We start from the raw sequence: 16,198 nt of genomic DNA, 5'->3' as shown, positions 1-16,198 counted from the left end.
CATCTTGTATAATCAATCACTGCAAATGTGTCACCAAGTATGAGGCCATCTCCAACTGTCAATACGACCGTGTAGATAATCCGGGTAAGGGAGGAAGTACAGCATAGTCAAACACGCCTATCAACACTTCTTTTTTTGTCTCCGAAGAACAAAATTCTGAGACGAGACAAGTTCTTGGAGCAAATGGAAATTTATCCAAATGAAAATCAAACGATAAATGCCAAGAGAATATTCTTTCTTTGGATTTATTTCAGTTCTTTAATTTAACCAGCTGGAATGAATTTTCAAGTAGCATTCTGTTCAGCCTTTTGAAATGGAGGACTTTCCTGTTAATTGGAAAGTTATATTTCATCAAAGATGAAGACAGTGCTCTTGGCTTAGAGATTCTCTTTAAAAAAAAGCATTTGGTGGATATTTACCATAAAAAGATTTCAGAACCTGTATTTCAAGTATGAAAAACTGAACTGTGAGCCTACACACCTAGCTGGAGAAAAAGAAGAAAATTCAAATACCAGTGTTATCCTAAGCTCTACACAAAAATGCACTATCGCTCTGTTCTCTCTCGAGAGGAATATGCAAGGATGTAAAACAGTTTAAAATATCAAGTGTTAATTTTCAGAATCAAATGTTGATATAACTGAGGTTTCTGATCTTCTAAGGTAAATGAATTGGGTAAGTCAACATATTGAAGCATTTTTAATTGTTATTTTAACATGTTTTATGGGGACTGGGGTAACATGATTGTCAACTCAGAAAGATTTAAAGCAAGAAAATGAATATTCACTAGGAAAAAACATTTTTAAGGCTCAGATTTTCAAAGCGCTCTACACTTTGAGCATATTTTCAACTTATTGTTGACTAGTAACATTAAAATTGTTACATTTAAAATTTCAATGGACACAAATTAGGAAAACTAATTTATCACAAAAGTGAAAAAAATTTAATTAAGTATAATGAAATATTAAAGAATTAATTGTTTATATTTCTTAAAGGAATCACTCAAAATATGGTCTGAATGATAACTATGTGTTCTGCTCTAAAATAATTTTGCAAGAAATCCTATCTGTAATACTATCTTACATACTTTAAGTTTGGCAATATGCATATGGTAGGAGTTTTCTAAGAGGCTATTCTACTGGGCATTTTTTTCATATTTAAATGGCTGCAATTGATTTTTTTAAGGATGATATGAAAAAAAACTGATGAAAACATTCCATAGACTCACATATATTCTCTACCTTGCTATATGAGGTGGTAGCCTGTTTAGCAGCCACCATGAGTTGAGGGTGGGCCCTGAGGAAGGAAGCAACGTAGAGAATGAGCGCTGCAACCAAGAGAAACACATCACTTCATCCCTGATATAGTCATTAATACTTTGAGAAGACGGATCTCAACTGAAAATTTCAGAGAGGACGCTTGACAATGCTACAAGGCAAGCTTCAACAGTTTTTGAAATAGTGATACTAGCCACTGCTGCTGCTGCTAAGTCGCTTCAGTCGTGTCCAACTCTGTGCAACCCCATAGACGGCAGCTCACCAGGCTCCCCCGTCCCTGGGATTCTCCAGGCAAGAACACTGGAGTGGGTTGCCATTGCCTTCTCCAATGCATGAAAGTGAAAAGTGAAAGTGAAGTCGCTCAGTCGTGTCTGACTCTTAGCGACCCCATGGACTGCAGCCTACCAGGCTCCTCCGTCCATGGGATTTTCCAGGCAAGAGTACTGGAGTGACATCACTATCTAAATTTCTGAAGATAAGCAATATACACATATCCTCATAAATTCACAAACAGTATGTTAAACAATCCAAAAATCATATCCAGAGTCAATTTTTTCTAAGGAGAGCCATAATAGTAATTTTACAAACTAGTCGTGAATTTCATGGTAGAAGTAATGAACCAAATTTAATTGATTTAAAGCTGAAATTTACCAACACATTCTTTGGCAGCAAATGAAAATCAGAATGTTTATGTGCTTATCCAATAGATAAAATTGTATAAGACCCAAGATCTAGTTCTAAACACACTATGCAAACATGCTTAGATCAAGAAACTTTCGACACATAAATTGTACATGAATTAGTTTCCAAGAATTTTGTAATCTAACATGATGTGCTGGGTAGAATTTCAAAGTCAAGTTAAGAAATTTTGCACTAAAAAAAAAAAAGTACACTGAAATTACTAATTTCAAATGAACTTCCAAACAAAAGTAGTTGATTCAAAAGAAATCAGCCCACATAAAAGAATATTAAATTTAAAATAGCTATATAATATAAATTGTAATGCCCTGTTATATTTTTTAAATATTGTAAAATAAAATACAGGAAACACTTTACTTTTATAATGGGTAAATTGTGCATATTGCAAATAGTAACACATTTAAAGGTTCTTTTTTCTCCTTGTACTTTTTAACTATTTTTATTTTTTTAATTTAAATTTATTTATTTTAATTAGAGGCTAATTACTTTACAATATTGTATTGGTTTTGCCATATATCAACATGAATCTGCCACGGGTGTACATGTGTTCCCAATCCTGAATCCCCCTCCCACTTCCCTCCCCATACCATCCCTCTGGGTCATCCCAGTGCACCAGCCCCAAGCATCCTGTATCCTGCATTGAACCTGGACTGGCGATTCGTTTCTTATATGATATTATACATGTTTCAATGCCATTCTCCCAAATCATCTCCCTCCTCTCTCCCACAGAGTCCAAAAGACTGTTCTATACATCTGTGTCTCTTTTGCTGTCTCACATACAGGGTTATCACTACCATCTTTCTAAATTCCATATATATGTGTTAGTATACTGTATTGGTGTTTTTCTTTCTGCCTTATTTCACTCTGTATAATTGGCTCCAGTTTCATCCACCTCATTAGAACTGCTTCAAATGTATTCTTTTTAATGGCTGAGTAATACTCCATTGTGTATATGTACCACAGCTTTCTTATCCATTCATCTGCTGATGGACATCTAGGTTGCTTCCATGTCCTGGCCATTATAAACAGTGCTTCAATGAACGCTGGGGTTTAATACTGATGACTTATAACAAGAAGGCATCGTAGTACGCATTATTCAACATCTTTAACTGTCCCTTTTGGACTCTAAGTTAATGCCCCTTTTGAGTGGAAAAAGTCTACAGGGTAGTGTTCTGGGCAACAGAAGCACTGTGATAGACTGGAGTTACCTTGGGAGAAAGGCTTATGAAAAGTTCAGTTGGGACATGGAGCCAGAATTCAAAATTTCAGATCCAAATCTTCAGTGAGTAATGAAACTACTTAAACAACTGAAGGAGAGAAAAAAATCCATAAAGACCTGTTGACAACAATCAGTAAGAAACATATTTGCTTTGGCAAAAGCAAGTTCATTATGCTAAGATATTATGAAAACATAGATTCTAAAAAGTTGTTAATATTACTGTTTATGATGTCTGCCATAAAATGAAGTTATTGATAATAGAACTGCCTTCAAACCTCAGTGGGATTTTGAAATTTGAATTCATACAGTTTTTCTTCCCCTTTATTTGATATTAAATGTTAGCTAACTATAAAAATCTCTGATAAATTCTATTAGAATGTTAAAAGTATAATAGTAGTAGTTTTAAAGGTCAAATGAAGTTTATAAGTTACCTATGAATGATGAAATATATAAATGATTTCCAAATTACATGTATACAATACGTCACCTCTATATGATTCTGCTGCTGCTGCTGCTGCTGCTAAGTCGCTTCAGTCGTGTCCGACTCTGTGCGACCCCATAGACGGCAGCCCACCAGGCTCCCCCGTCTCTGGGATTCTCCAGGCAAGAACACTGGAGTGGGTTGCCATTGCCTTCTCCAATGCATGAAAGTGAAAAGTGAAAGTGAAGTCGCTCAGTCGTGTCTGACTCTTAGAGACCCCATGGACTGCAGCCTTCCAGGCTCCTCTGTCCATGGGATTTTCCAGGCAAGAGTACTGGAGTGGGGTGCCATTGCAGAGGTGTGGAAATAATGAAAATTACTTGTAGCAATCAAACAGAAGCCCGTAACTCATGGTGTAAATGAACGGTGCTGACACGAAATATCTACTGCAAAGTACTCTTAGGTTCTGAAGAGCAGCTGGGTGATCAGGAAACTGGAATTCCAAGAGGTCAAAGGAGGTATGTTCTCATCTTTGCAAAACCTCTATGTCTTCTTGTGTTAGTTCACACCTGGACACTGTATTTTCTTTTTTGTTTTTTTGTCCTCATCAGTTTCAGTGTAAATAAAACAAAAATACAAGGATGTCATGTCACATTGTGCTCTGTCAAAATAGAATGTGAAGGCAGAGAAGCGCAGTAGTTTTCCTCATCTGAAAAGGTGTTTTCCTCATCTCTCCATGGAGGTGATAACAGAACTTATAGACACAGTACTTACTCTTAGAAGTATGGCTGGCACTTGGACGTGTTCATTAAATTTTAGTCATCTATCCTTACTCTTACTATTTCTAAAAATTGTTATTGTTTTTGTTTAGTCATTAAGTGGTGTTCAACTCTTTGAGACACTATGGACTGCAGAATGCCAGGCTTCCCTGTCCTTCACTATCTCCCAGAGTTTGCAGTTTTCATGTCCATTGAGTCACTGATGCCATCCAACCATCTCATCCTTTGTTGCCCCCTTCTCCTCCTGCCCTCAGTCTTTCCCAGGATCAGGGTCTTTTAGAAAAAGCAAGGGATTTGCAGAAAAACATCTGTTTCATTGACTACGCTAAAATCTTTGACTGTGTTGATCACAACAAACAGTGGAAAATTCTTCAAGACATGGGAATACCAAACCACCTTACCTACCTCCTGTGAAACCTATATGCAGGTCAAGAAGCAACAGTTAAAACCAGGGATGGAACAACAGACTGGTTCAAAATTGGGAAAGGAGTACATCAAGGCTGTATATCGTCACTCTGCTTATTTAACTTATATGCAGAGTGTATTATGTGAAATGCTGACTGGATGAATCACAAGCTGGAACCAAGATTGCCAGGAGAAATATCAACAACCTCAGACATGTAGATGATACCACTCTAACGCAGGAAGTGAAGAGGAACTAAAGAGCCCCTTGATGAAGGTGAAAAAGGAGAGTGAAAAAGGTGGCTTAAAACTCAGCATTCAAAAAACTAAGATCATGGCACCTGTCCCATCACTTCATGGCAAATAGATAGGCAAAAAGTAGAAAGAGTGGCAGATTGTATTTCTAAAAATAGACAGCATAAGTCATCTTCATCTTGATTATTAAAACAGGATTACTAATTGGGAGTTTAAGGAGCAAAGAGAGGAGAGACATAATTAATCCAGCAGAGGAAAAGATTACAAGAATAGGGAAGATTTTTCTGAAGGTGTGACACGTAAGCACATAAGTCTGAGTTAGATCCAGGGACACTAGAGAATGCATTCTAGGGAAAGGCATCAGTGGGATTTGTAACCATTGTGGGTTATGGTGAGTGATGTGCAGGGGTGACTAGGAAGAGCAGGATGAGGACTTCAAAGTTGATGACTACTTAAGCAGGGGCCAGGTCACCAAGGATAAGCGCCCTGGGTGCCATGGTAGGAAGCTTGGATTTATCTTCTTTAACCTCTGAAAATTTATACTGAGTACGTTATAGTCAGGACAGACTTATTTCAGAATCCCCAAAAGAATGGGGCATAAATAGATTTGTTATTGTTGTTTAGTCTGTAAGTCATGTCTAACTCTTTCTGAACCCATGAACTGCAGTACACCAGGCTCTTCTGCCCTCCTCTATCTCGGAGTTTGCTCAAATTCATGTCCATTGAGTTACTGATGCTGTCTATCTCATCCTCTGCCACCCCCTTCTCCTTTTGCCTTCAATCTTTCCCAGCATCAGGATCTTTTCCAGTGAGTCAGCTCTTCACATCAGGTAGCCAAAGGATTGGAACTTCAGCTTCATCATCAGTCCTTCCAATGAATTTTCAGGACTGACCTCCTTTAGGATAGACTGGTTTGATCTCCTTGCAGTCCAAAGGACTCTCAAATCTTCTTTAGCACCACAGTTCAAAAGCATCAGTTTTTGGCACTCAGCTTTATGGTCCAAGTCTCACATCTGTACATGACTACTGCAAAAACCATAGCTTTGGCAGACAGACCTTTGTTGGCAAAGTGATGTCTCTGCTTTTTAAGATGCTATCTAGGTTCGGCTTAGATTCCCTTCCAAGGAGCAAATGTCTTTCAATTTCATGACTGCAGTCACTGTCTGCAGTGACTTTTGGAGCCCAGGAAAAAAATATGTCACTGCTTCCACTTTTTCCCTTCTATTTACCACAAAATGATGGATGCCATCATCTTAGTTTTTTTAATGTTGAGTTCCAAGCCATTTTTTTCACTCTCCTCTTTCACTCTCATCAAGAGGCTCTTTAGTTTCTCTTCATTTTCTTCCATTAACAATGGATGAACACTTCTTATATTAACCCTTTTCAATTGGTAGCCAAAATGCTGTTTTAGTCTTAATATCTTTGCAAAAGTGGGCTCAAGATAATTTCTCAAATTACAGCATTTAGCAGAGCATGTAATGATACATCAAATTATTTTCCTGCAAATAATTACTCAGAAGCATCTTGGAAGTTAAACGGAAATACAGTTGAACTAATTCATGTATTAAACAATGGTTGACCCTTATACAACTTCAGAGGGTTAATCCATGTATAATTTATAGTCACCCTCCATATCTGCGGTTCCCCTACATCTGGGGATTTAACCAACCAGAAGCTGTAGTACTGTAGTATTATTGTTGAAAAATATCCATGTATAAGTCAATCTGCGCAGTTCAAACCTGTGTTGTTCAAGGATCAACTATACAGAGTAGATAAAACAGGTAGCTTAAATTTCCATTTGGAGACGTTGTCTGCCTATTTTAAGTATCCATTATACCATATTTGCACTGTATTTGAAATAAATTCCTAGGTTAAAATAATAGAAAGGAAATAAGTATTTCTGTTCTGTTAAACAACAAAAACCCAAAAGGTTTTAATGCATTTCTCAAGTCAATTCTACTTGGTAAAAATATAGCTGAGAAGGAATTTAGCCTTGCTGACTTTCAGCTCTGTTCTACACCACTAGGTCAAGCTGTCCTGTGTTTATATAGCCCATAATTCAAAGACCTTTAAATATGTATTTACACAATAGATCATATTTGCTGAAGTCATACTGTAGCAATTTGCCCTCCTTTGCGAAATTTCTTCAGTGATGTCTTCACAAAAAAGGAAAAAAATTGGAATTTTCATCCTCTAAACATAAAATTCAGGTCCAATTCTAGATCCAAAAATCATCAGATTAACTCCTTTTTCACGTCATTTGTGCTCTTTTGAAAGTATTAAGTCTTGGCTTCTCAAATGAATTTCCTGCCGTACCCAATAAAGAGAACTACCTAGCAATGAATTTTGTACTTTTGATGTGATACTCATTTAACTGGCTTGATCGTAGATTCTGTGATATTTAGTCCTCAGTTCATAGAGTGTGTGATACACTTTTAGCGTTCTGAGAAAACTTAGTCTTGGAAGTTGAGCTACTTAAAGCTCAATAGCTCCCCTTAGTGGTGCCTTGCAAGAAATTCACCAAGAAGCCGCTTTTATAAAGATCTATACACAGATATATCTAAATACCCTGAAAATTGTGAACTGATATTCCTAATTTGAGTAATTCTCAATAAACAAATTCTATTTGTGATTCTAACGAGAATGATTCTTTTATTCATAACCCTATTACATTTAAAAAGATAATTGAGCATTTTTTGTGGTTTTTATTTTTACTTGGAACTTAAAATATGTAATACACAATTTAGGAAATATTATTCAAGAGCATTTATTTTGTTCTTTTTTAATATATTTGTTTTTCAGTTCATACTTCTGTTTGAACATATTTTAAAAAGACAATCTGCAAGTAATTTTTTATTTTGTATATAGGTGCCTGTTCCAAATGTACCTAATTAGAAAACTTGACTTAAAAATTAATAGTACAGTAAGTAAAAAAAATATATACCAGATATCCATGGGAAAGTATAAGAAATTAAATGATCAGTGCTGTGATATGAAATAAACTTTTTGAAAGCACATGTTTGAGACAATTGGACTTCTATTGATCTCTAGTTATGGTTCTTAAATGTAGCTGCACAGAAGAATAAACTGGGAATGAACATGTTGTTAACTCCTGGGCACATCGTAAAACTGCTGACTCATAATCTCCAGGAGTGGCACTAGGAATCTATTTTTCAAAGTCATCTGTGCTTGGAAACCCAGTTTGCAGACGGCCCTAGGAGATCTTTACATAAGTGACAATATGGTATTTTATTCATGGGCTTCCCTGGAGTCTCAGATGGTAAAGAATCTGCCTGCATGTCCATCAGCAGATGAATGGATAAGAAAGCTGTGGTACATATACACAATGGAGTATTACTCAGCCATTAAAAAGAATACATTTGAATCAGTTCTAATGAGGTGGATGAAACTGGAGCCGATTATACAGAGTGAAGTAAGGCAGAAAGAAAAACACCAATACAGTATACTAACGCATATATATGGAATTTAGAAAGATGGTAACTATAACCCTGTATGCGAGACAGCAAAAGAGACACAAATGTATAGAACAGTCTTTTGGACTCTGTGGGAGAGGGAGAGGGTGGGATGATTTGGGAGAATGGCATTGAAACATGTATAATATCATATAAGAAACGAATCGCCAGTCCAGGTTCGATGCAGGATACAGGATGCTTGGGGCTGGTGCACTGGGATGACCCAGAGGGATGGTACGGGGAGGGAGGTAGGAGGGGGGTTCAGGATTGGGAACACATGTACACCCGTGGTAGAGTCATGTTGATGTACGGCAAAGCCAATAGAATATTGTAAAGTAAAAAAAAAAAATTTTTTTAATAAAATAAAAATTACATGCAATTATTGGGTTGGCCAAAAAGTTCATTTGGGTTTTTCTACGACATCGTACAGAAAAAGCCGAATGAACTTTGTGGCCAACCTGATAATTAAACTAAATACACCAATAATAAATACTTAAAAAAAAAAAAAAAAAGAATCCGCCTGCAATGAGGGAGACTTGGGGTTTGATCCCTGGGTTGGGTAGATCTCCTGGAGGAGGGCTTGGAAACCCACTCCAGTATTGTATTCATAGAAAATAACTTCAGAATCTCAAAAATGTCAATCGCCTACTCAATTATGATTTGCAACAAATATTGAATAATATGTGGCTATATGATCTTCACAGAGATTTAGGCTAAATTTTAGCTACTCTTTTAAAAGTCAAGGCTCAAAAATAAATACCAGTCATCACCATACTCACTTTATGGGTTCTTATTACTTTTAGAAGTGTTTCTGAAATAGAAAATAGCCTTTTCTAAACTAGAGATTTCTGCTTTGCTCTCAGATTCTGACACTTGCCCTTTTCCAGTTTTCAGTACCACTGGTCCTCAGAACAAATTCCCAAAATGGCAATCAAGTCCTGTCTGTCATTCCAGCTTCTCTGGGTAATATACTATATATAGACTCTGATCAAACCAAGGAAGTCTACTTCAGTTCCCCAGATTCACCATGGCCTTGCATGCCTTCATGCCATTGACATATTGTTCACTGCCTGCTGTGCCCTTTTTCCCTCATCAGCCTGGCAGACTCTCATTAATTCTTTAAAGCTCAGCTTAAACATCACCCCATCCAGGGAGTCTTTTTTGATCTCCATTGGCAGAGTTCAATGCTTTCCTTGCTCGGCAACCAATAGATCTCGTGCATGCTACTATTTTTGCATTAGTGTGCGACTTTATTTATTGTATCTGTCTCCATATCTCACTTGTATCTCCAGGTTTTAACACATTCCTTAGCAGGGATAGAGGCTTAATTCCTGTTTGTGTAATGAGTTAATAACATTAGCCTTCATCTCTCCCATGATTAATATGTACCATGGACTATGCTAAGTGCTTTACCAGCATCCTTAAAAAGTTTAGCAAGTGGTAATGATTATCCCCATTTTAAATATCAGACAATTAATCCCAAGAGATACCAACTTGTCAAAAGTCACACAACTAGCTGGTTGCGTCTAGAATTTGAACACCATGTTTTTCTGAGTAATGTAATATTTAATGTTCTTAAACGTTACACTTCTATGCAAGGACTAATTTCTTTTTGATGGTTTTTATCCAAACACTGCCCTCATAGCTGGGACATAGAAGCATGATGAACATTCTTTTAATCATTGGAGCACTCTACAACCCAATTCCGGTGCTCGTGTGTGCATGCACACACATAATCAGTGAGTGACAAAGCACAAGTGTATATGTAAGACTGTGATAACTGGAATGCATAGTTTGCAAAATCACCAAAAAATGTATAAAATAACTCCTGCCCACATCAATGAAAAGTCAGCAGAATAGAAAAAGAAATTCCCTTTAATGAAAACGACAGAGGTTCCCAAATTGCATGTGATTTTTAATGGACTAGAGACACTCTTCTGCATTTTTATTTCTTGGACAAGAGGAAAATATATTACTTATGCAAAAGGATAGTTAGCATTTCCAACCACTAACACATGGCCTGTAAAAAATAATAATCTCATTTTTCTATTGTGCAATAGCCCCCTGTTAGGCAACAGCAACGTACAACGTGCTAGTTTCCTGTTCCTTTAGTAGAGCCTCCCCTTTCACTCACCGCCCAGACTAAATAGTTATTCCTTGGATAATAAAACTCTAATACTGAGTTTCAAGCTACTTCCAAGAATGTTTCTGCCTGTATTAAGAAAGAATCATATCAGTTTGCTAATAAGCAGAAATGCACTGTAAGTTGAATATGTTGTCACATGTAGCTAGCAAGCATATAAATCAATCCATGACCAAGAAAGAAACAATATATTTTTTATGGTTGGGATCACAGCTGTAAAATGTTGGACCATCATCAACAGAACAATGTCAAACACTGAACTTTTGGATGATTTCCATAAAAATAACATTTTGTTTAGGGTCAGTAGTTTTTATGGAACTTTGGAATGATTTTCACTGACAATATTTTTAGAGATGAACTTAAACACCTCCAAAACGCTCTTCAAATGGAAATATTATGTAATCTAACCTTTTCAGCCATGTTCTTTGGAAAATCAACCACATACCACAAAAACCAGCATCTCTCTCTTTCAGTTTGTACAGATTTATGAAAATTAAATTATAGTACACATGCAAGACAATAAATTAGCTTTTCAGTTTTCTCTTAGTTACTAAGTTCATATCAGCACTGAAAATGTGTAAAGCAGCATGAAAAATAAGAAAAAAACACCCTGAATTTCTTCTATAGAAATCTTATCAATCCAGCAATAGTCTTTTAAGTGAAAAGAGTAGTGGAATTCATGAATCTGTATACGACTAGTCAGCCCTAGATGTAATACTCAACTCTAATATTTTTTGTTCTCTACATATCCCAAATAATTTGCCTGATATTTGATTTACGTGGTCTGAATTCTTATTTTTGTTTACTCTTCTTTTAAAGTCCAAAATTTGGAGATTTTTATGTTGAGCCCAACAAGGTAAGTTTTCACAACGTAACTGGAAGACTTTATAAATATAGTCTCAGACAAAGCTAGTTGTGGCATAAAATCGAAGGAGACGGTGTTGGCTGAGCATACATATGCAGTATTAATAATGTTGGTTCCTAGAATTCCATAACCAGAGCTCAAGAAAAGGAAAGCCAAACCACTGAATTCAATATTTGCAGCCTATTTCAGGACGTGAAAATATTTTGGTTCTCCCATGCAAATAATTTCTCGAAAATACTTTTGTTCAAAATGACTTTTTGTAGACTGAAACTAATTTCAGATTCTACATGACTCAGTATGTGGGGATACACCCAATCAGAATTTCTTCCACACCCAGGTATACTTGGTTCTTAGTTTTCACTTACTGTATTGATTTGAATCAGTAATTTCTCACTGGGATATGTGTGTTAATGGAGATTGCTAAACCATGCCCTCAAAATTACTTTACAATGTAGGTTGTATGTGTAAAATGTTAACATAATAATAAAATATAGCTGATATACTAATTTGAAATTTTAAAACAATTCATCTAATTTGGTGCCAGACTCGCTACTTTGATCAAATTGTGTGCTAAGTCATTTCAGTTGTGTCTGACTCTTTGTGACCCTGTGGACTGTAGCCTGACAGGCTTCTCTGTCCATGGGATTCTCCAGGCAAGAATACTGGAGTGGGTTGCCAGGCCATCCTCAGGGGATCTTTCTGACCCAGGGATCAAACCTGCTTCTCTTACGTCTCCTGCATTGGCAGGTGGGTTCTTTACCACTGGCACCACCTAGGAAGCCCATTGATCAAATTACTCTCTCCTAAAACTGCCAACAGTTACCCAAGGCCAATAGAATGAAATTCATTTCTTCGTCCTGGTCCCAGTCTTCTCTCACTATGCTTCCTACATCAAGACCTTTAAAGTTGTATTGATTCCACTTTTTAAAATGTTTCACACTGCATATCTGAATAAATCTGTGCTTCAAACCCTGTTCAAGGTCAAGATTCTCATGGAATCCAGTATATTTCAATAAACAACTTCTCATTTGGTTGAGAGAGATAAAGTTCCTGCCCTCGTGGCTAATACCATAGGGTTATTGATAAGTCATAGTCACAGGTACCCCTGCATATAGAGAATTTTCAATAAAAATTATCTTCAACATATAAATATTTGTATTAAAATATAATTATCCTCAACCTTATTTGCATATTTGTTATGCAGATTAATTCTCTTCTAGTAGATGGCATGCAGATGTATCAGTTCAGTTCAGTTCAGTCACTCAGTCGTGTCCGACTCTTTGCCACCCTATGCACTGCAGCACACCAGGCTTCCCTGTTCACCAACTCACAGAGCTTGCTCAAACTCATGTCCATCGAGTCGGTGATGCCATCCAACCATCTCACCCTCTGTCGTCCCCTTCTCCTCCCGCCTTCAATCTCTCCCAGCGTCAGGATCTTTTCCAATGAGTCACTTCTTCCCATCAGGTGGCCAAAGTATTGGAGCTTCAGCTTCAGCATCAGTCCTTCCAGTGAATATTCAGGACTGATTTCCTTTTAATGGACTGGTTGGATCTCCTTGCAGTCCAAGGAACTCTCAAGAGTCTTGTCCAACACCACAGTTCAAAAGCATCAATTCTTTAGTGCTCAGCTTTCTTTATAGTCCAACTCTCACAACCATACATGACTACTAGAAAAACCATAGCTTTGACTAGATGGACCTTTGTCAGCAAAGTAATGTCTCTGCTTTTTAATATGCTGCCTAGGTTGGTCATAACTTTTCTTCCAAGGAGCAAGTGTCTTTTAATTTCGTGGCTGCACTCATCATCTGCAGTCATTTTGGAGCCCCCAAAAATAAAGTCTCTCTCTGTTTCCATTGTTTCCCCATCTGTCTGCCATGAAGTGATGGGACTAGATGTCATCATCTTAGTTTTTTGAATTTTGAGTTTTAAGCCATCTTTTTCACTCTCCTCTTTAACTTTCACCAAGAGGCTCTTTAGTCCTTCAGTTTCTGCCCATAAGGGTGGTGTCATCTGCATATCTGAGGTTATTGATATTTCTCCCAGCAATCTTGACTCCAGCTTGTGCTTCATCCAGCCCAGCATTTCTCATGATATACTCTACATATAAATAAACAGGATGACAATATACAGCTTTGACGCACTCCTTTCCTGATTTGGAACCAGTCTGTTGTTCCATGTCTGGTTTTAACTGTTGCTTCTTGACCTGCATACAGATTTCTCAGGAGGCAGGTCAGGTGGTCTGGTGTTCCCATCTCTTGAAGAATTTTCCATGGTTTGTTGTGATCCACACAGTCAAAGGCTTTGGCATAGTCAATAAAGCAAAAGTAGATGTTTTTCCTGGAACTTTCTTGCTTTTTCAATGATCCAACGGATGCTGGCAATTTGATCTCTGCCCTTTCTAAATCCAGCTTGAACATCTGGAAGTTCATGGTTCACGTACTGTTGAAGCGTGGCTTGGAGAATTTTGAGCATTACTTTGCTAGCGTGTGAGATGAGTGCAACTGTGCAGTAGTTTTAACCTTCTTTGACATTGCCTTTCTTTGGGACAGAATGCAAATAGGTAACTGCTACTTGGAAAATTTTGAAAACAAAATAGAACCTTTTGTAGGAGCCAGATAACATATACACATTAGTAAGTTTCTTGAAAGAAAGTATTAATTTCTTAGTCTTGTCTGACTCTTTGCAACCCCACCATGCTCTTCTATGCATGGAATTCTCCAGGCAAGAATACTGGAATGGGTTGTCATTCCCTTCTCCAGGGGATCTTCCTTACCTAGGGATCGAACCTGGGTCTTCTGCATTGCGTGCAGATTCTTTCACATCTGAGCCACCAGAAATCTATTCGAAAATTTATATTAATTATCCATCAATAGCTATCATGTAAAATTATACTCATACCAAATTTACAGCAATAGAACCTTCTGGAATTCAGAACTATCAAATATTAATTACTTCATCATATGTTGCATGTGTTTCATGTTTGCATTGCTTAAAATATAGCACAACAGCCTTCATAAAACTAATTGAATGAATGATTTAAATAGTAGATAATTTCATATCTATGGGCATGGTATGCAACCTAAGAGAAATTCAACTTGCCTTTAAAAACTTTGAAAAATGAAACTGAACAGGACTGAATGCTTTTTAAAAGGTGTCTCCTTTCATTTCAGGAAGAAAAGGAAGGGAGAGAAAAAGAAAAAAACCTAATAAAGAAGAAAGTAAAGATGCAATACCTGATAACAAAGGTCTGGAGCCCAGCAGGGAAACTCCAGAGCAACGAGAAAACAAACAGCAGCAGAAGAAACGAAAGGTCCAAGATAAACAACAGAAATCGGTATCCGTCAGCACTGTGCACTAGAAGGTCCCATGAGATTGTCGTAAACTCGTGATGCTGCTATCTCCACCAGATGCCCAGGACAGGTGCTCTAGCCATTAGGACCACAAATGGACAACATGTCAGTTACTGCTCAGTCTAAACAACATTCCAGATAGTTGCTATATTCTTCATACAAGCATAGTTAACAACAAAGAGCCAAAAGTCCAAAGAAGGGATGCTTTTGAATGGTTATCTTACATGCTTCTGTGCATTTTTAAGAGACAAGAAATTTTGTACATAATCATCAATAGGCTAGAAGCTGTAACAACATAATGATGACAGCTGGAGAAGCAACATCTTCTCCCTCTAAAATCATGTTTTCAAGCTATTGTTTAAAGAAGCAAATGATAGTTCTGCGAACTCAAAGATGCTGTGTCCCTTCAGAAGAAACCAGAGATCAGAGGAGAGAAACACCTTTCAAAGGACAGTGTTGTTTTGTCCAGGAAATCTAGGGAGTGCTCAGATATTAGGGCCTGGCGTTTGGAATCATAGGAATTATCACCACGGAAACAATTGTTTGAAGCTTAGTTCTCTTGCCCTCATTTGTCCTTCTGCAAGAAGCATGAGAGTGCACATATTTTCAGAATTAATATACTGTATGGGATTGGAGGAAGGCAAAATGTGGAAGAAACCATAGAGCTGGAGATGATTTTTGTTCTTTACAAAACTGGGAAGGGTTGCGATTACCTGGAACAGGTCTCCAGTCTATGTCCGCACTGTGTGGTTCAGCCTCTGCTACCCCTTGGGTTATATGTCTGTAAACGTGTACCTGTAACTTACTTCCAAAAACAAAATCATACTTATTAGAAGTAAATTCTGATTTCATAGAAAACAAAAACTAGAGCAAGGAAAATATAACATGTTTGCAAAGTCGTGTGTTTTCTTTCTCTCTCAACTGGGAGGGGGAAAAACAATCTTATTACCTGCTTAATTGTCCACATGAAACTAAAAGGGATACTACTTTCTAACAAAGTGTATCTAATAGGGGGGAAAGCCACCACAATAAATATATTTGTTGATAGTTTTTAAAGTTTTGTTCATTTTATTGTTTGTTTTATTTAAAAGTTGTTACTCTTAGATATTCCTGAAATAGGAAAGTGGATTGTGGATGGAATTCAGAACATATTACATTTCTCAGTGTTTGCTTTTGGAGTCCAGCCTTATCTGAGCTGATGGAAATTTACTTATAACGTATTAGAAGATATTTATCCCATTTTCCTTATTGTGATTAAAAAATTCTAGTTATAGCTACAGGGGCCTCCCTAAATGATTTCATTACTCCCCCTTCTC

General features: G+C 37.1%; 1 protein-coding gene across 2 annotated transcripts in view; it reads left to right on the top strand.

Annotated features, from left to right (window-relative positions):
• RSPO3 (R-spondin 3) overlaps positions 1-15,938 on the top strand; it is a 94,119-nt gene extending 78,181 nt beyond the window's left edge. For both annotated transcript variants that reach the window (XM_086316320.1, XM_086316321.1), the window contains exon 5: positions 14,703-15,938. In XM_086316320.1, the coding sequence (XP_086172446.1) occupies positions 14,703-14,890 (188 nt within the window). In that variant the 3' untranslated portion in view covers positions 14,891-15,938. The remainder of the gene's footprint in view (positions 1-14,702) is intronic.
• Positions 15,939-16,198: the final 260 nt, after the last annotated feature.

This window comes from Bos grunniens, chromosome 9 (genome assembly GCF_055505025.1).
Source record: "Bos grunniens cultivar Pamir isolate PY7600 chromosome 9, Bosgru_T2T1.0, whole genome shotgun sequence".
Classification (NCBI taxonomy): domain Eukaryota; kingdom Metazoa; phylum Chordata; class Mammalia; order Artiodactyla; family Bovidae; genus Bos; species Bos grunniens.
The sequence above is the reverse complement of the archived record's forward strand: the minus strand, read 5'-3'. Positions and strand labels throughout refer to the sequence as shown.